This window comes from Cervus canadensis, chromosome 1, assembly GCF_019320065.1.
Source record: "Cervus canadensis isolate Bull #8, Minnesota chromosome 1, ASM1932006v1, whole genome shotgun sequence".
Classification (NCBI taxonomy): Eukaryota; Metazoa; Chordata; class Mammalia; order Artiodactyla; family Cervidae; genus Cervus; species Cervus canadensis.
Window position 1 is genome coordinate 26,885,079 of NC_057386.1, and position 19,324 is coordinate 26,904,402.

A 19,324-nucleotide genomic window follows, 5' to 3' on the forward strand; every position below is an offset into this window, starting at 1 on the left:
GGTCAAGAAGCAACAGTTAGAACTGGACATGGAAAAACAGACTGGTTCCCAACTGCAAAAAAAGTATGTCAAGGCTGTATATTGTCAAGTTAATTTAACTTGTATGCAGAGTACATCATGTGAAATGCCAGGCTGGATGAAGCACAAGCCGGAATCAAGACTGCCGGGAGAAATATCAATAACCTTAGATGTGCAGATGACACCACCACCCTTATAGCAAAAAGTGAAGAGGAACTAAAGAGTCTCTTAATGAAACTGAAAGAGAAGAGTGAAAAACCTGGCTTAAAACTGAACATTCAAAAAATAACAAAGATCATGGCACCTGGTCCCATCACTTCATGGCAAATAGATGGGACAACAATGGAAACAGGGACAGACTTTATTTTCTTGGGCTCCAAAATCACTGCAGATGGTGACTGGAGCCATGAAATTTAAAAAATGCTTGCTGCTTGGAAGAAAAGCTTTGATCAACCTAGCCAGCATATTAAAAAGCAGAGACATTACTTTGCCAACAAAGGTCTGTCTAGTCAAAGCTATGGTTTTTTTTTTTACAGTAGTCATGTATGGATGTAAGAGCTGGACTATAAAGAAAGCTGAGCACCAAAGGATTGATGCTTGTGAACTGTGGTGTTGCAGAGGACTCTTAAGAGTCCCTTAGACTGCAAGGAGATCCAACCAGTCAACCCTAAAGGAAATCAGTCCTGAATATTCATTGGAAGGACTGATGCTGAAGCTGAAGCTCCTTTGGCCACCCGATGCAAAGAACTGACTCACTGGATAAGACCCTGATGCTGGGAAAGATTGAAGGCAGGAGGAGAAGAGGACGACAGAGGATGAGATGGTTGGATGGCATTACTGACTCAAAGGACATGAATCTGAGTAAGCTCCACGAAATGCTGAAGGACAGGGAAGCCTGGAGTGCTGCAGTCAATGGGGTCACAAAGAGTTGGACACGACTGAGCGACTGAACTGAACTGTCTGCTGACTGAAAAAAATCCAAAGAGGATTTTCACCGTGTATACACATGGCTGACTCACTTTGTTGTACAGCAGAAACTAACACAACATTCTAAAGCAATTATACTCCAAAAATAAAATTAAGAAAACAGATTCAGCATTTTAAATGCTTCTTGGCTTTCCTCCATCTCCTTTGGGACAGTCTCCCGGGAATGCCCTGCCCTGGGACAGCAGGAGGATCCTTCACTGACCTGAGACTGTAAGCCTGCTGGGTACAGGCAACCCTCAGGGATGGAGTTGGCTTAGACACTGGTATGTGCTGGAGACTACAACTTTTCTTCCTTAAGAAAAGTTTTCTTTAAGGTTACATTTGACCAGAGATGGGAGTTAGGTGAGCTGAGCACTCTAGGCCGAGGAAAGAGCTGGGAGCAAAGCCCCTGAGTGGGGATGCTTCCTGTTCTGTGAGCAATGAGGCAAGCACTCCTCCACTCAGTGGGAGAATCACTCGGAACCAGGCTGGAGAGGAGGCTGCACCAGGACACACGGGGCTGTTGAATACGGTGTCAGTTTTGGATTTTACTCTCAATGTCAAGGAAGCTGATGTAAAGCTTTGAGCAGGGAACTAACAGGGTCAAGGGTCTTGATGACTGACAGCTGGGTGGAGAAAGGCTGCAACAAAGTCAGAATCCAGACGTGAAAAGAGAAACCACTCAACCTACTGCAGGCAGAGGGAATCTAAACGGGAAGAGACTACAGGACAGATGGGAGGCTGCTAAGAATACCCCTGGCTGGAAGGAACCCGGGGGGCTGCACCAGCACCTGTGCCACCCGGAGAGTCTGTCACTGTCACTCTGTGTCTACTAGACACAGCCCCCTTGGCCAAGGGAGTAACCATCCTTGCTCCACTTCCAGTACAAGAACGGCCGGCAACCACCACACTGCAGAACCCAGAAGCAAAAAGTTGCCTTCCTCCTCAAGCTGCTCACTCCTGCTCGTGCCTCCAGAGACAGAACCCACTGGAAGCCAGTAGGTGTGGGGACCTGGGAAAGTACAGTTCACACATGCTGGGAGTCTGTGGTGCAGGTTCCAAAAGGGCAAGTGGAGGACAAGAAATGACAATTTCCCAGAGCCAGCAGCAGAAGCAGGGAACCCAGTGGGAGGTTCCATAAGGTGCAGGTAAGATTTATCATGGCTTAAACTAGGGCAGATGTGCTCAGATCAACAAGCTTGGCCAAAGAATCAGGATAACCTAAGGAGTTTGGCCTAAATAAAAAGGATAAACGATGGTACCCTTTACTGAGACTGGGGACACTGGAGGAGTTCTGCAGTGTATTTCATGAATTAAAATAAACCAGCAATTGTATCCATGGTCACCTTTAACCCGCCTATTATGAATGCCAGTATGAAAGGGATGGAGTTGAACATGCCTGCTGCTGCTAAGTCGCTTCAGTCGTGTCCAACTCTGTGCAACCCCACAGACGGCAGCCCACCAAGCTCCCCCGTCCCTGGGATTCTCCAGGCAAGAACACTGGAGTGGGTTGCCATTTCCTTCTCCAGTGCATGAAAGTGAAAAGTGGAAGTGAAGTCACTCAGTTGTGTCTGACTCTTCGCGACCCCATGGACTGCAGCGTACAAGGCTCCTCCGTCCATGGGATTTTCCAGGCAAGAGTACTGGAGTGGGGTGCCATTGCCCTCTCCGAGAACATGCCTATTGGAGTTCAAAGAAAAGGGTGGGACCAGATAGAATTGAAAACCTTCTCCAACACCGTCCACGAGATTAGATGAGGTTGTGACTGAGGAAAGAGAAGAGGCCCAAGGACTGAGTCCTCAGGTACCAGAACTTCAGGAGGCCTGGAAAAAGAGATCCGGCAAAGACAGACCCAAAGGACTCTGAGGGAAACAAAGGAAAACCAGAAGAACACAAACAAGCAAAGTCAAACAAAACACAGACCACCACAAACAGGCAAACAAGTAAAGCCGACTTCCAGGAGATGGCAACAATCAGCTGCAGCTGAGTGTGGAGGCAAGCGATCAGTAAACAACCTCTCTCACAAGTCTGTGTTGTTGTCGCTCAGTCACTAAGTCATGTCTGACTCTTTGTGACCCCAAGGACTGCAGCACACCAGGCTTCCCTGTCCTTCACTATCTCCAGGAGTTTGCTCAGACTCATGTCCATTGAGTTGGCGATGCCATCCAACCATCTCATTGTCTGTTGTCCCCTTCTCCTCCTGCCCTCAATCTTTCCCAGCATCGGGGTCTTTTCCAACGAGTTTGCTCATAAAACTAGAAGAGAGTTGTTTTTTCCCCTGGTCAAACCGAGGGCTGTAGCCCAGATGGGCAATCCCCACCTGGAGGAAAGCGCTGTGCAGAAGCACAGTTTTGTATATTGTCAGGAAAAGAGCACACATCAAACAGGCGACGCGACAAGGCCCTTGAAGGTTTCACCGGAGACCCCGCGACTGGGAGGGAAGTTCACCTCTGGAGAAGCATCAGCAACGCATCCGCATCCCCGGAGGGGGGCAGACTTCCCCATCTTGAGGCAGAGTCCTTCACCTCCGGATAAAGGGTTCTCTCCCTGAGGAGTCAAAACACAGGAAAACGATAAGCAACCACGTGACAGGCCGATAAAGTCCCAGTGAAGTCAGGAGCGAGCCAGAAAGTTCCTCCAACCTGCACAGGTGAGGAGAGTGAGGTGAGCACCCATCGGCAGCAGGCTCTGTCACCGTGGGCGCAGGGGGAGCCGGAGCCCGGGCACTCTGGGAGGAAGGGGTCAGGGACTTGGGGAGGGGAAGGGGGACAGAGACTCAGGATGGGGATGCGGAAGGGGACAGGGACTCGGGGTGGGGGAGGGAAGGGGGAGGGAGACAGGAACTCGGGGAGGAGGAGGGAAGGGGGACGGGGACTCGGATGGGGGAGGGGAAGGGGGACGGAGACTCGGAGTGGGGGAGGGGAAGAGGGACGGGGACTCGAGGTGGGGAAGGGGGGGACAGGGACCTGGGGTGGCGGAAGAGAGGAGAGCGACCGGAGGGTGGAAGCGGCGGAGAGCGACAGGTAAAGGAAGAAGACATGCCGCAGGGCACTGATGCGTGACGAGTCCGAGAGACTCGGTTCCCGGAAAGAGCGGTGTGGGCGGCCAAGAGCCGCCTCCTGGGCCGCTTGGCGAGGGGCCAGGTCTGCGAGGTCTGAACCGCCCGCCGCAAGCGCGGGCGCAGGCGCAGTCGCAGCCCCGCCGGCCAGGGGGCCCCTCCAACACCAGCTCCCACTCGTTTTCCTCCCCCGCGCGCCCGCCGACGGCTGGGGGCGGGGCCCGCACAGTGTCCGGCCCGCGGGGGTCACGTGGGCCGTGCCGGCCAATCGGCGCGACTCGGGGCTGAGGCCTGCTGGCTGGGCGTCGGCCGGGCAGTTGGCGTCGGCTGAGTCGCGCGTAGCGGACTAAGGTGCGGCGTGGGCCGTGAGCTGTGGGCCTGGGACCGGGTGGAGGGCGGGGAAGGGGCGGCCCCGCGTCGTGCCCGCCCGCCGCCTACGGCGTCCGATCTCCGCTGTCCCCGCAGGACCGGCCATGGAGCGCGAGGTCCAGCGGGTTCGCGCGGCTTTCGGCTCCGGCCGCTCTCGCCCTCTGACGTTCCGGCGGCGGCAGCTAGAGGCCCTGCGCGCGATGATCCAGGAGCGCGAGAAGGACATCCTGGCTGCCATCGGTGCGGACCTGAGCAAGGTGCGCCCGGACCTGACCCCACCCCTACCCCCTCTCCCGGGATTGGGTCATTCGAGCAACTTCTGGGCCGGATAACTGTCTTTCAACTTTGTGGCTGCTGGTCGCGCTCGGATTTTCCACCACGACTTTAGGTTTCAGATCTGTGCACCCACCAGTTACCCGGGACCTGTTAAAGGCGGACGATGCTTCCGTGGGTCGGGTGGGGTTTGGGGGGACTCTGAGAGCCCGAGTTTGTAACAAGTCCCCGGATGATACCACGCTGCCTTGTTCTGGAACCCTGCTTTCAGTAGCAAGGTTTTGGGCTAGTGTTTAGGGTTTAAATACAATCACCTGTGTTCTATAATACTATTGTTACTATTCTGTTTTTCATTTTTTTTCCTCTTTATTCTGGGGGTAGCAAGGCCTTGCTCTGGCTTTGCGAGGCTCCATCCCTCACTTCCCCCTAAAGATTATTTTGAGGAGTAGAAACATAAGAAGTGTGGGCTTCCCTGGTGGCTCAGTAGTAAGGAATCCACCTGCAGTGCAGAAGATGAAGATCCGATCCCTGAGTTGAGAAGGTCCCCTGGAGAAGGAAATGGCAACCCACTTCAGGATTCTTACCTGGGAAATCCCATGGACCGTGGGGTCACAAGAATCAGAAACAACTTAGTGACTGAACACCACCACCACCACCAGTAGTAACAACAGAGCTATAAAATTTACTTATGGTGGAGAAGCACTGTGTCACAGAAGGTGGATTTAAGTAGTCTGAAGCAAGAAGTCTGAATCGTTCCCTCTACCAGCATTTCTGAGTGTGTGTCTTAAGGATTGTGAAAGAAGTACGGGGCTTTCTTTGTGGCTCAGCTGGTAAAGAATCTGCCTGCAGTGTGGGAGACCTGGTTTTGATTCCTGGGTTGGGAAGATCCCCTGGAGAAGGGAAAGGTTACCCACTCCAGTATTCTGGCCTAGAGAATTCCATGGACTATACAGTCCATGGGGTCACAAAGAGTCGGACATGACTTAAAAAAAAAAAAGTACAGTAAGTTCCTTGCCCTTAAGAGTGTTAAATTTGGTCCAGAAACAAAACATGCCCAAAGTGAAACTACAGTTGTAAGCCACTGTATTAAGGGTGAAATATTAAGATATGGGTGAAAGCATAATTACTGTGGCTTGTAAAGTGAGATTAGGGCACACCATTATTAATTAGGGACCATTTAAGCCTGAGTTTAAATGTCTTGGATCAGTAAAGAAGGATTTAGAGAGATTGAATATATTAGGGAGTTAATGAGTGCATATTATGGGCTTTAGGTGGTGCTAGTGATAAAGGGCTTCCCTTGTGGCTCAGCTGGTAAAGAATCTGCCTGCAATGTGAGAGACCTGGGTTCGATCCCTGGGTTGGGAAGATCCCCTGGAAAAGGGAAAGGCTACCCACTCCAGTATTCTGGCCTGGAGAATTCCATGGACTGTATAGTCCATGGGGTCGCAAAGAGTTGGACACGACTGAGCGACTTTCACTCAGTGGTAAAGAACCTGCCTGCCAGTGCAGGAGACATAAGAGAGGCAAGTTCTATCCCTGGGTCAGGAAGATTCCCCTGGAGCAGGGCATGGCAACCCACTCCAGTATTCTTGCCTGGAGAATCCCATGGACAGAGGAACCTGGATGACTGCAGAGTCGGAGACAACTGAAGTGACTTAGCAGACATGCGCTGTGGACTTGAAGGGCGCAGAGAAATCTACACAGCAAACGAGCCCATCTGACAGGTGTGCCTGGCCCAACACTTTTGTTTCTTTATACACCTCTGTATGGCTTGTGGGATCTTAGTTCCTGGGCCAGGGATTGAACCCATGCCCCCTGCAGTGGAAGAGCAGAGTCCTAACCACTGGACCACCAGGGGATTCCCTTGCTTGAGTATGTCATACCCATGAAGGTTAACTATATCCTCTTGTGACAGAGCGAATTCAACGCATACAGTCAAGAAGTCATTTCTGTGCTTGGAGAAATTGATCTCATGCTGGAGAAGCTTCCGGAATGGGCTGCTGCTAAACCAGCTCAGAGGAACCTGCTCACCTTGCTGGACGAGGCCTACATCCAGCCAGAGCCCCTGGGGGTCGTACTGATTATTGGAGCTTGGAACTACCCCTTTGTCCTCACCATCCAGCCCCTGATAGGAGCCATTGCTGCAGGTCTGGGGTCAGCTTGTGTCCCCATGCCATTGTTGCACCTTAAGGACCGTGTCTAGTTAAATGCATTTGCTGTGCTGGCTTGCCTTAGTGTAAGCCAGCAGTGTATTGAGAAGTCATAAGCGTCATTCTTACGTGTTTAGTGGGCTCCAGAGGTTTGTGTGGCCACTGCTTTCTGGAGCCCTGGAGTGGGAACCCCTGAGGGTGGAGAGGCACGCTTGAGTCCGCAGACCAGGTCAAGAGTCAGACATCCATGTTCCCAGGTGGTTTCAGTCACCACCTCTGGCTTTGGATGAATCAGTTGGATTCTGTCTGACCAGTTTCTGCATTCAATTAAGGGCTGTGGGAGTCATGCTCTGTGGCCCACAGCAAGTGCCACGGGATTAATTTCTCAGTTCTCCAGGATCCATATCAACAGCTTCATGTTGAAAAGGCTCATATTTGTGCAGTAATCCCAAGGCAAACAGGAAAACCCAAGAGTGGGAGTGAGAGTAATGTGGGAACGTTGGAGGCCATGTAAGGAGGCTGTTGGGACCTGGAGGGTGAGAATGGAGGCGTCAGCCTCTGGGAAGGAGGCAGTGGGGTGACGCTCAGGCCCGCAGTAAGCAAGGCCGAGCACAGATGGAGGAGTGACCCTTAGCCTGCACTCCACACGTCAGCACCATCTGGGCGGCTGTTAGTCACTCAGGTACTTGATAATGCTGTCCTGCTTTCTGCTCTGTTTAGGAAATGCTGTGATTATCAAGCCTTCTGAAGTAAGTGAGAATACAGCCAAGCTCTTGGCTAAGCTCCTCCCTCAGTACTTGGACCAGGTGAGAGTACCCCTCCCTGGCATGCATGTCTGTCTGTTGGTTGGGAACAGGCACCTGCTCTTCCCGTCGCCATTGTTTGGTGGTTGGGCCTCCATGCCTCATTTCCCTAAGCCTCCTGCAATTGGCCTGACAAGAGAAGTGAAGTCCAAGACAAACTGGAATCGTTCAGCTGCTGTGGTTACAGTCTGTTCAGGCCCTTGGGCATATCAGCACCTCTGCTGCTCAGAGAGCATCCCCTGCTGTGTGGTGTTCTGAGTTAACTGTTGTTGGATCTGCCGTGATCTTGGGTGTATCCATGTAGTGAGTTGTTTGACGAGGGACTAGGGCTGAGCCAAGTGCTCCTAGCGAGGTTCAGTTGCATGAGAGCATGTCCAGGTTTAAATGGACAAGTTTGTGGCCTGAAAACCACAGAAAGAATTGGCATGCTGACCCGGAGCTGGCCCCTCACTCTGGGTTAAAGTCCTTGCAGTGAAGAGAGTCAGAAGCTGTGTAGAGAAAACCATCAGGGGTCTGGTGCAAGGCGGACAAGGTTGTGATGCCGCTTAGCTCTGAGGGGAGGGGGTCCTTGGGGACTGTCAGGGAGGCAGCTGTGAGGCCCCCAGCCCGCGGGCATAGGAGCAGGTGGCTCGAGCTTGGGAGCCCTCACCGGGTTTCACACGTGTTCAGGCTCAGACGTCCCTTGGTCTTCCTGTGGTCTAAGCCCCTGCACTGAGCTGAGTTCAGGAAGGATGTCCAGGTGGACGTGCCCAGGGCCTGTCCTATGCTCACCCACAGCAGCCGCATCCCTGTCATCCTCCCCTTGCCCTGCCCCCAGCTCTGCATGTCCCAGGTGGGATCCCTCTTCTCCTTTGTGTCCTTCCGAGGCTGAGATGGAAATGCTGGTCTCTCTGGCCAGTTCCGCTGCAGGTCGAGATTTCTCGGGTGCCATCAGACTCCTCCGCCCATCCTCACCAGGGCCAGTCTCTACCTTTTCCTGGTTTTATGGAATGTTAGGTGTTTACATCGGACGACAGGATGAAGTCGGTGACGCTTGGATCTGTCTGCTTCCTTCAGGACCTGTATGCCGTCGTCAATGGTGGTGTCGAGGAGACCACGGAGCTTCTGAAGCAGCGATTTGACCACATTCTCTACACGGGAAACACCACTGTTGGAAAAATCGTTATGCAGGCTGCTGCCAAGCATCTGACCCCCGTGACCCTTGAACTGGGAGGGAAGAGCCCGTGCTATGTGGACCGAGACTGTGACTTGGACGTCGCCTGCCGGTGAGACTTACTCTCTGGTTTCCTGAATTTTCCCAGCTCAGCCAAGAACCTGCTGGCATGTCCCCTGTCCCTCCTGGCTCTGAGAGACCTTGCTGAGCCTTGGAGGTTGATGTCCTCCTAGGTTGGGGCTGGGGGATGGCGTAGAACTTTCACACACTCCCTCTTAGTGCCACGGCCGGAAGTGGTGAACACTAGGCCTTGACATCACACGGCCGTCCTTAGGAATGAAAAACAAGTTCTTTCTGTTCTCAAGATAATAGACCAGGCAGGAAATCTTTCTGTCCGGCTGGTAGCTGATCCAGAAAGTACAGTAGATAATGCAAAGTCTTTAGACTCCCTCCGCTGATCTCCTAAGTTCCTTTATTGATAACCGATACTGCTCATTTTTAACTGAGAAGAGCATCTTGTGTCTGAGAACTAGAAAGTGAAAGGTTTGGAGGTGTCTGTGCTGAATCAGTTTGGCTCACAGCAAGTGCTCAGACCCACAGTTGACAGTGGTAGAGCGGCATGGCTCCCTTCCCCTCAGAGAGGCAGTGGAGAGGGGGTGGGGGCGTTGGACGGGATCTGGTGGGCTCTGTAGGTAGGTGTCTGTCTGCCCGAACAGGAGACCCCAGTGCGTGGATTTCTGTCAGAGCTCAGGCACTGCTTCTCAGAGCCAGGGGACCCCGTCCTCCCAGACATCCCCCTAGCTGGAGTTGGGGGAGGGAGGGGGTGTCAGTAAACAGCACTCTGTCCTTTCCTGCTGCGGGCAGGGGCATCCCTGCATTTAAAGCACTGTTGATGAGCAGACACAAAGCTTTCCCTGCTCCCTAGAATATTCTGCATCAGCTGAAAGTGCTACAGAGACAAGTCATTAAAACATTGTTCAGTCAAGACTCACAAGTACGTGTGGGAGCATTGTTGCTAAACAGCACAGCGTGGGTGGCAGGTGCAGGGATTGAATGCGGCTGCTGGTGCTTTTCCCAGACGCATCGCGTGGGGCAAGTTCATGAACTGTGGTCAGACCTGCATCGCCCCTGACTACGTGCTCTGTGAGCCATCCCTCCAGGACCTGATCGTGCGGAAGGTGCAGGAGGCCGTGAAGGTGCGTGTTTACCGCCTCTGGTTGCACTGGCTGCCTCAGGGTGCAGGGTGAGGTTGGCTGTTTGCGGGCAGTAGCTCCCCATCCCCTCCCCCCTTGAACATTCCAGTAGCAGCTGTGACTGAACTTCCTGGGTGATGAGAAAACGTTTTTGGAGAACGTTTGCTGAGAGCGAGGTGAGGCTGGTGGTATGCACGCCAAAAACCATCCAGCTCATTTGTTGATGATAACTCCTTAGGTGCAGCACAGGCTTTAGAAAAAACAGTTCAGCAGCGATTCTGTGGTCTGGGGAGAAGGCTGTCAGGCTTCTGCAGCGCAGTCAAGGACCCCTAATGTGTGGCCACTGCCCATCAAGCTCATCTGACCTTCGGTGTGTAGGCAGTTTAGCAAAGCCAGCTGTTTCGAGGAGCAAGTGAATTAACTACTCTTAACGCAGCCCTCAATCTTTGAGGGTGTTTCAAGCGGCAGTCTAGGGTGGGGATCAAGGAAGGCCCCAGGTGAGCCAGGAGAAACGAGGGACTTGGACTGGAGGAAGGATGGGGTGGAGTTTTGATAGCTCAGTGATGGCGCCGGGTCATGGGCCTCCTGGGTGAAGAAGTTCCTGGAACAACCATGGTTCACTGCCCAGGCGCTGACCAAGCCCTGAGAGGTGGCTCACGGACAACCAGGAGAGACAACGTGAGCAGCGAGGGGCCGAGGGTCTTGACACGAATGTAGTGGTGGGACTGTGGTGGGCCGGACAAGGACAGCATGAGAGGGGTCTTGGCTAGACTCCAGGGAGACACTGTGGCTGGAGAAGTTGTGCTGGGGGTGCATGGTGACAAGCCAGGTTTCCTGGGAGTGACGGTCCCTGTCTTCCTGGAGGCATTTCTCCTCTCACCACCCTGCTTGTCGCCTGAGAGTCACTAGGCGCAATTTAGGAGAAGTTTCCTGTCCTCCCCTCCACAGGACGTCTGGGGTCTCCAGGTGACACTCAGGTGCAGCTGGCACTAACAGCCACTCCTGTGTCCCCGGTGTAGGGACCCAAGACCCTGTGTTTCCACAGGCTGCCTGGGATGTTCTTACCAGCCAGCTCAAGGCTGATGGGGGGAATGAACAGTGGTCAGGGGAAATGGAGCACGCCCTCGGGGCTGACTGTGAGCCATCGAGATTGGTTTACCCAGACTGTGCTTTGATCTTCTGAGTGGTTTCCCAACTGTCTGTGGCTGGTGGAGGTTCCAGGCCAGGAGGAAGCAGCATGAAGCTCGGCAGACTCTTTCTGCAAAGGGCTGCACAGGCCGTGCTCCAGGCTCTGCAGGCCACCACTCAGCTCCTCGCAGGAGCAGAGCAGCCAGAGTTGACAGGGATGCACATGGGGCCCTGATATGGGCCACGACCTGCAGTACCCACTCTGCGTCCACCCTAGGGAGGACCCACACTAACCCCAGAAACTGTGGGAAATGGGAGACTTGTGTGTCTGTGAACTCCTGCCATTTGCCTGACAGAGAACTTAACCTCACTACTGTTAAAGTCCTCGGGGGCTGGAGGGTGCGGGGGGTGGCGTGGGATTCTGTGAGGGTGTAAAGCCAGATCTGGGGACACAAGTGAATTTTATAACTACTAAATTAAAACGTGGGTCTTTGGTGATGACTAGATACTGTTGTTTGACACAGGAATTTTATGGAGAAAATATAAAAGAATCTCCCGACTATGAGAGGATCGTCAATCTTCGTCATTTTAAGAGGATACAGTGTCTGCTGGAAGGACAGAAGATAGCTTTCGGTGGGGAGATGGATGAGGCCACACGCTACATAGGTAAGGGGACCCACCTGGTCTGTGTCCTCGGAGTCCACGTTGTCTCTTCCTGTGTCCTCCCATGTGTCCAGGGAGGGCAGAGCCTGAGCCAAGGCCCAGGGGATGCTACCACCTTATGACATTCTCTAACCTCACTCAGTTGTAGTCAAGGTCAGAGAGATCAGGGCAGGAACGCACTTGATTTAAGAAGTGGTGCTGGTCTGGCTGTGCTCCCAGGAAGGCCTATCCAGGGAAGGACACAGGTGTGCGGTGCTGAACACAGTTAGGTAAACACAGGATTTACTCCAGCCTGTCTGCCCCCTTGCTGGCACAAGGATCCCTGATGCACACGTCTGGAGACATTGAATACTTGCACGGTTCACGCATGCAATCGGGACTCATTTCATGAGGTGACACTTGGCAGGGTGGGGGAGCTCTGAGTGCATCATGCGGTGAGAGTTGGGGTTTCTGGCTCAGCTGCAGCCTTTTCATCTTTGATTTTCTTTTCCAGCCCCAACAATACTCACTGACGTGGATCCTGACACCAAGGTGATGCAGGAAGAAATTTTTGGACCAATTCTTCCAATAGTGCCTGTGAAGAATGCAGATGAAGCCATACAGTTCATAAATGAACGCGAAAAGCCCCTGGCTTTCTACGTGTTTTCTCACAACAGTAAGGTAATCTTCACAGCACATGGCGTGCTGTCATGAGCTGCGCTCCTGAACCTTCTCTGCTCTAAAGCAGACGAAGATTATTATGCCTGAGTCCCCAGTGAGGCTGTTCTCACAGCTAGCTGTCTCCTTCTCAGCTAATGAGGCCCTGGGTTATCACTGTGACCTTCCCCTCACTCCCTGGGGTCAGAGCTCCATCTTCAGAGTGACTGTAACAAGTCTGTTGACTCACAAACACCTCCCGTCTAATTAGACTTCCAGGCGCCAGAGTTAGCACCTCTCGGGCTATTAATCCCTGGGTGCCCGAGGGCCCCGAGGCTATGCAGGCGGGGGAGTGGCCGTGGAGCAGACTGGGGCAGGTCTCTGGCACTGCTGAGGGAGCCGTTGGGAAACCATGGACTTGGGTTTCTCCAGTGACACAGCCTTGTGGTTGGAGCAGTTTCACAGTCCTAGTCCTTGTCACCCCAGGCCTGGCAGCCCCGCCACCACTCTCGAGCCTGTCCATCCACACCTCAAAGGTGACTGGCTGCTGAGGGACAGTAGCCTCAAGGTGGGCCAGTAGGCCAGTAGCCTCTGAGGAAAAGGGAAAACTCGGAGGAGAATGTGCAGCCAGGCCAGACCAAGGAGTCCCCAGAGCAGGTGTCCCCTGTGGAGCCTCTGCCCAGCCGTGCAGGTGGTCATGGGGCCACTTCCAGAGCTGGCCAAGCTGTCGAGGGGCCGATCTCTGTCCATGATCCAGGGAGACTGAGCATGCAGGGCTCAGCGAGGGTCGGGTTAGCAGCACATAACAGTCTACAGCTGAAATGATCACAGGCAGTGGAGGACAGAGCGGAAGCTGAGGTCTGTGGTCTGGGCAGAGGGTGGCAGGTCAGGCTTTGTCCCATGGTCAGTGATGACCTTCGATACGGAGGACTCAGCTGGTTGGCACCAGGGAGGTAACATTTACCAGTCAAGTGTCACTGCCCGTTTGGGTCCCGGGTGAGCCAACCCGCAATCTCCTTCAAAAGTAGGACATTTGAATGTCTTTTGCATCTCATAGAAATGAAATATCTGTAAATCACAGGTTGTAAAGTAGACCAGAGAGAAGGAGAAACATTAACAATTCTTAAGACCCGGAGTAGAGCCTGAATGGTCCCTGATGAGAGGCCCTGGCTGTGGGCTCAGGGGTCCAGCACTAGTTTGACGGGTGTTCAACCTCCTCTGTATTGCTTCCCCGGAGGACTCGATGTGCAGCTGAGAGCTGACCTGTACCGTGCTTGCTCGTGAGGTCTGACCTCGAGGAGGACATGTGTCCTGGGCCGGCCACCGCTGACCCAGGGCCTCTGCTCTTCCCCTCAGCTCATCAAGCGGATGATCGAGGGGACATCCAGCGGCGGTGTCACGGGCAATGATGTCATCATGCACTTCATGCTCAGCTCTCTGCCCTTTGGAGGCGTCGGTGAGGCCCCTCCCAGTCGCTGCCCAGAGTCCCCTTCTGGCCCGTCCCCACCCTCCACCCTCAGGGGCACTTCCCAGTCTGCAATGGTTTACAGTTTGCTGCTTCCCTGGTTTGCAGTTCTTCACCAGATGCAGGGCATGTCTTGGGCTGAGAATCAGGTCTCAGATGAACTGAGGCTTGCCCTCTGTCCTTTATGAATGAGGTGGTGAGGGACAGGCCCTGGGCAGGCGAGGGATGGGGCCATGGGCGGGGCAGACAGCAGCCAAGGACCTGGATGTCCATTTGCATTTTTACGGAAAAGGCACAACAGAATACTATGGAAAGTTGTGAGGGAAAATGCAGTGACCTCCCAGACATACACACTTAATATTTTGTAATTTAGACTTTTTCTTTAAAAGGCACACCTTTTGATACATTTCACAGAATCCCCCTACAGCTTCAGCTTCACATAAATCATGCCCTGTGTTCTGGTTTCCCTAGCCACACGCGTGTCTGCCCGGCTTATGTGACCAAGCAGACGAACGAGCACAGGCCCGGAGCACAGCTCTGAGAGGGCAGAGGTGTCCACCAGCTTGTTAGCACCACCACATGACCTCCCGATAGCCTGGAGGAAGTGCAGCTCAGCCCCGGACTCCCAGAGTCAGACCCTCAGGGCCACACTAAGGCCCTACCTGCCCCATTCCCTCTCAGAAGTGGGGCTATGGTAGAGTGAGCCTGTCCCAGGAGCACCCGGAGCATGTCCTGGGCCAGGTCCACCGTGCGGGGGCCAGTGGGAGGACCTGGAACAAGGCATTCCCCCCATGCCGATGGGCAGGGAGCCCAGGACCTCCTGGAACAAGGCCCCCTGCCCACCAGGCTGGTGGGCAGGGGGCCTGCCTGTGCACAGGAGGAGCAGCGTTACCTACAGTGGCCTGTCTCACCTGCCCTTGACTTTCAGGGTCCAGCGGGATGGGAGTGTATCACGGAAAACACAGTTTCGATACTTTTTCCCATCAACGTCCCTGTTTATTAAAAACTCTCAAGCGGGAAGGCGCGAACCAACTCCGGTACCCTCCCAACAGCCAGTCGAAGGTGGACTGGGCGAAATTTTTCTTGCTGAAGCGGTTCAACAAAGGGAGACTCGGCCTTCTGCTGCTCACTTTCCTGGGCGTCCTGGCCGCCGTGCTCATCAAGGTGGGTCCCCAGTGGCTGCCTGTGGTGGCTCTGTCTTGGGAGCACCTCCGACCTTATTAAATCAGTGCTGTCTCATCCTGTTAACATTCAGTCTAAAACGAAGGGCCAGGGAGCTATGGCCTGTGGGCAGCCCCTGATTCTCTAACATCTGAGCATCTCTAGCTGCTTCTGGGCTCCAGCAGCAGAGACTGTCCAGTCCACAGGCCTCTCCTCACAGGAGCCATGTGCTGCCTCTGGTCTGAGGTTAAAGCCCTGGAGAGCTCACTTGCAGAAATTGAGCTGCCTAACCCTTGATCCTCTCGCTGTTGGTGCCTCGGGGCCAGCTGGTTCCTGGACGTGCATGGACCCAGCGCATGGAGGTGGAGGACAGTCCTCTGGTGACGGGCTGCTGGAGGCGGCTTGGCTGTGAGGCTGACCGCAGCGTGTGTCTCTGGTGATTGGTCATCACAGACGTGGATGTGCTAGGAGAGCCAGTGCCAGGCAGCTTCTCGGGGCAAAACCAGATTTAACGGGAACAGCTGCGTTTGTGTCTGTGTTTGGTTTAAGTGTTCAGAGGGTGTTGGTGGAGCTGGAGACACCAGCCGCATCTGAATTCATTTGGGTTTCCTCAGAGGTACCAGGCAGGCTGTGCTGAGGACAAAGGCCCTGTTGCTTTTTCTGGCAGTTCACAGACGTGCCATCCTGTGAGCCAGTCTCAGAACCCACTCTGTGTTGAGAGGAGGTAGGGCCGTTTCTTCCTTTCTGTAACTCGGGCCAGCGTGGGGTGTGTGCTCTTCCGGTCATGTGTTTTTCTACACTCAGGCTCATGTGTTACCAGAATAAGAATGTGTAATTTATTTGTCTCCAGGCGCTTTGGACTTTAGCCTGGAGCAGCAGAGTATTAAACCTGATTGAGCTATGGTTAGAGGGTCAAGATGAAGCAAGCATCGCTCCCAGAAAACCACAGCCACATGCACTCAGCTGCCCCAAGGATGTGCCCGTGGAGCCACTCAGACCTAACTTCAGAGTTTGAGCAGCATCTCATAAAAAGCTCAGAGTCACTTTTTGTTTCGTTTTTGAATTGTTTTTCTTTCCTTAAAGTTTAACTTCAGCAATCACATAGCAGACTTGGTGAATCAGAGCTTGCTGTGGGCTGCAGTGCTGTTCTGCATCTTGCTGAGGCCAGCAGCGCTGTTTGGTCTCTGGTCCCTGTCTGCCTGTCCTCTCCCAAGTCGTGGGTCCCCAGCCTGACCAGTACCTCCTTGGTTGCGGTGGAGTCGCTCAGCCTGGTGGAGAATCCGGAGGTGCAGGCAGACTGATCCCCACAGGCCTGCCCCCTCCTAGATGGGCTGGCAGCCCCGCAAGGTTTCCAAAAGGGTTTGGCAGGCAAGCCTTTGTCTGGTAGGCTCTAGAGATGCATCAGTGTTGTAAAAATGCATATTTAGCTGGGCCTTGAGCTTGATTTAATTACGGCTTCAGGCGAGGCCTCTTCTGAGCCCACAGGGCGCAGGCAGCCCTGTCTCTCGCTGTCCTCGCTGGGAACTGAGGTGTTGCAATTGTTTTGGATCCAGTGTGAGACTGGGTAAAGATCTGGGGGCTCTTCTCTCTTTGCTGCTTCTCTACGCTTATACCCTCTTTATAAAATCACTTACTACTTTCAACAAAGGATTCTGTGCCTAAATTGGCCATTTTCTTGAGGAATCTTTGTTGGTGGTCACTGCAAACATTTTTCTGAAATTGCTTTTTTGTACTTCGTAGCTCTGATTTTAATAATTCAGTTTACTAGCATTAGAATGCATTTGGAGCATTTTAAAATGGGAAACTGAAAGCCACAGTTATCGGTCTAAGGGGAGTATGTTAGTATCTCAGGGTGGGGGCATTTTCCACATCCTTTTTACACAGGGTTCCAGTAAAGGTTAGCCTAAGCTACAGACAGCATTGCAGGGGTTTTTAAAAGCTGAGGAAAAGAAAAGGTTAAAATCGATCGATGTCATCAGGACCTTGAGGATTAAATCCATCTTTGAACTTTGTGGCTGTGCTTCTTTAAGCCTCAGTGGGGGTTGATGGGATTAATTACTCTCTGGAATTCAAGAAGCAGAATCGCTCACCAGTTTTCATAGTTCACGTGGACAGTGCGCTTCCTTCTTAAAAACTTAGGTCTTTGCTTGTTGTCGTATCTCCTCCATGTTGGACAGAGTACCACCTCCAACACCACCATCCTGTCGTTGTTTTGGGGAGGAGAGCATGACCTCTCATCCTTAGACACCTGTGGGCCCTGCTGTCACTGCAGGAGAGGCTTCCAGGATGGGAGGTGCTGGTTGGGGTTCCGACCCTGGGCCTGTGTTGCAGGGCTAAGGGGTTGTAAACTGGCAGTAACCTGGATCCTTTCTCCCCACCACAGGCCGGATACTACTGATGGACCCCGGCTACCTCCTCATCGTCTCTGCTGAATTATTCTTCTGCTCAGTGGCTAACCAACCAATCATTTTTAAATCATACTGGAACTTTTAAGAAGATAGGCAAACACACCATCCTCACCATTCACCATTAATAAAACTCACTGCTTCAGCCAAAGTCCCCCACTTACCTCTCCCCCGGCCCCCCAGGACTGAGCACGCTCACTAGGAGAACCTGCGTCCCTAGAGCTCTGGGCGGGGGAGGGAGTGCACTGGGTGAGCCCACATTCCCAGACCTGCTCAGTGACTCCTGTTTATCAGGCACATGGGGCTTGCCACCCCCACCTTCAGGCAGCACCCCCTGAAGCCTCCCGGAGACTGCCCTGTGCATGTTTCCAGGTCTCAGTCCAGAGAGGTGAGGCATGATCTCCCAGACTCCTCGGCGTTCGGGGCACTAGAACTGGGGTTGTGGGGGGGTCCCTGTTCCTGATCTTGGGATTTGAAGACTGAGCTCCAGGAAGCAGCCCTCCTTTCTCACTGCTCTCTGTCCTGTCTTGTGTTTGGCTTGTGACGGTCCGTTGTGACATCCACACATGGTAAATCCTTGGGCTACTGGAAGGCAGCTGCCAGTTTGGTGCAAGAATCATCTGTCATTCGTAGACTGTGTGCGTCTTACAAAGCCACTGGCCTGTTTCACTGCTATCATCATGGTACTTAGACAATACCCACCCTTGAGCAGAAGCTGCACATGGCAAGTCAGTGGCTCTTTAGGGACGAATCTTCAAGTTTCCTGTTTCTGTACCACGAGGCGAGTAAGCATCCCCTTGGCCTCCCTGTGGCTCAGCTGGTAAAGAATCTGCCTGCAATGTGGGAAACCTGGGTTGGGAAGATCCCCTGGAGAAGGGAATGGCTACTCACTCCAGTATTCTGGCCTGGAGAAGTCCATGGTGTCGGAAAGAGTCGGACACAACTGAGTGACTTTCACTTTCGGAAACTTGAGAGGGGCATTGCTGAACAGATTCTGTCCAGAACTTAACGTGAGGACCAGTTTCTGTCCTGGACAAGGGGCCTTCAGTGTTCACGACTTACAGCCTGTGAGCCCTAGGGGCTGGTGAGGGGCATCTGGAAGAGGGCTCTCCATGACCAGGACAGCAGCTGGCCCACTGAGGGGGACCTTCCGTGCACAGTCGGGACCAGACCCAGCACTTCAGCCAAACAGGTCTCAAGAAGAGCCCTGGAGGGTCCTCCCCGCCCCCACACTCAATGAGAGAAGGTACCTCACTTCACAGCACATGTGATCCACCATTGAATGAACCTGCTCCTTGTGGCTGAGTGCAGTGTTACTGGCTTCATCACAGAACACGGGGGTCAACAACCAATCACTAGGCTGGCTTAGGGGGGACCTGCTTAACGCTGGGGCTTTATCAGATTAATAAGCTGTAAAATATCTCAGAGAAAATTTCAATATGGAATTTTCATTTGGTATATTGTGCATTTTATTTTCTAATTAAAATTATTTGTCTACTGGCATATTCTGCTTCAAAATAGATACATTTGATGAAATTGGCATGAATTTTAATAATGTCATTAGTTTTCAGATACGCCCTGATGAAGACAATCCTTTAAACATAAGTTTTCTCCAACTAGAAATCCATTTTTTGCCTTTATCAAAGGTAGTGTTGATCCACTTTAACTCTTTCTCATTTTAATTTCTCAGCCTAGATTTTCTCAAGTTTTACTTTGCCGCTTGTGGGTTGTTTTTAAAAACCATCTATATATAGTAAATAGGTTTCTTTCTAACTATATCTTTACCCCATTGCTGACCTAAAACAAGTATATTTCTGCAAGCACATTCACCAGACACCAATCCCATAAGCCTTTACGCAGAAACCGGCTCTGCCGTCAGTTCT

At 52.8% G+C, this 19,324-nt stretch overlaps 2 protein-coding genes across 5 annotated transcripts in view; one reads left to right on the plus strand and one right to left on the minus strand.

The window, feature by feature from the left end:
- LOC122453934 overlaps positions 1 to 4,517 on the minus strand; it is a 26,682-nt gene extending 22,165 nt beyond the window's left edge. The window contains exons 1-4 of the mRNA XM_043488537.1: positions 4,470 to 4,517; positions 3,951 to 4,388; positions 3,627 to 3,733; positions 3,433 to 3,531 (exon numbers count right to left, since the gene is read on the minus strand). Coding sequence (XP_043344472.1) covers positions 3,433 to 3,531; positions 3,627 to 3,733; positions 3,951 to 4,388; positions 4,470 to 4,517 — 692 coding nt within the window. The remainder of the gene's footprint in view (positions 1 to 3,432; positions 3,532 to 3,626; positions 3,734 to 3,950; positions 4,389 to 4,469) is intronic.
- Positions 3,501 to 18,944, plus strand: ALDH3A2 (aldehyde dehydrogenase 3 family member A2). 4 transcript variants are annotated; one of them, XM_043473036.1, is made up of 11 exons: positions 3,501 to 3,634; positions 4,508 to 4,668; positions 6,600 to 6,831; positions 7,555 to 7,640; positions 8,694 to 8,902; positions 9,869 to 9,986; positions 11,636 to 11,777; positions 12,268 to 12,434; positions 13,767 to 13,866; positions 14,804 to 15,039; positions 17,420 to 18,944. In XM_043473036.1, the coding sequence occupies exons 2-11, from the start codon at positions 4,516 to 4,518 to the stop codon at positions 17,432 to 17,434; spliced, it is 1,458 nt and encodes a 485-aa protein (XP_043328971.1). In that variant the 5' UTR covers positions 3,501 to 3,634; positions 4,508 to 4,515; the 3' UTR covers positions 17,435 to 18,944. The 4 variants fall into 4 exon arrangements, with proteins under 4 accessions (XP_043328971.1, XP_043328967.1, XP_043328962.1 ...); XM_043473032.1 differs by having other exon boundaries at positions 3,531 to 3,648; XM_043473027.1 differs by lacking the exon at positions 3,501 to 3,634 and adding an exon at positions 4,259 to 4,393.
- The last annotated feature ends 380 nt before the right edge of the window (positions 18,945 to 19,324 follow it).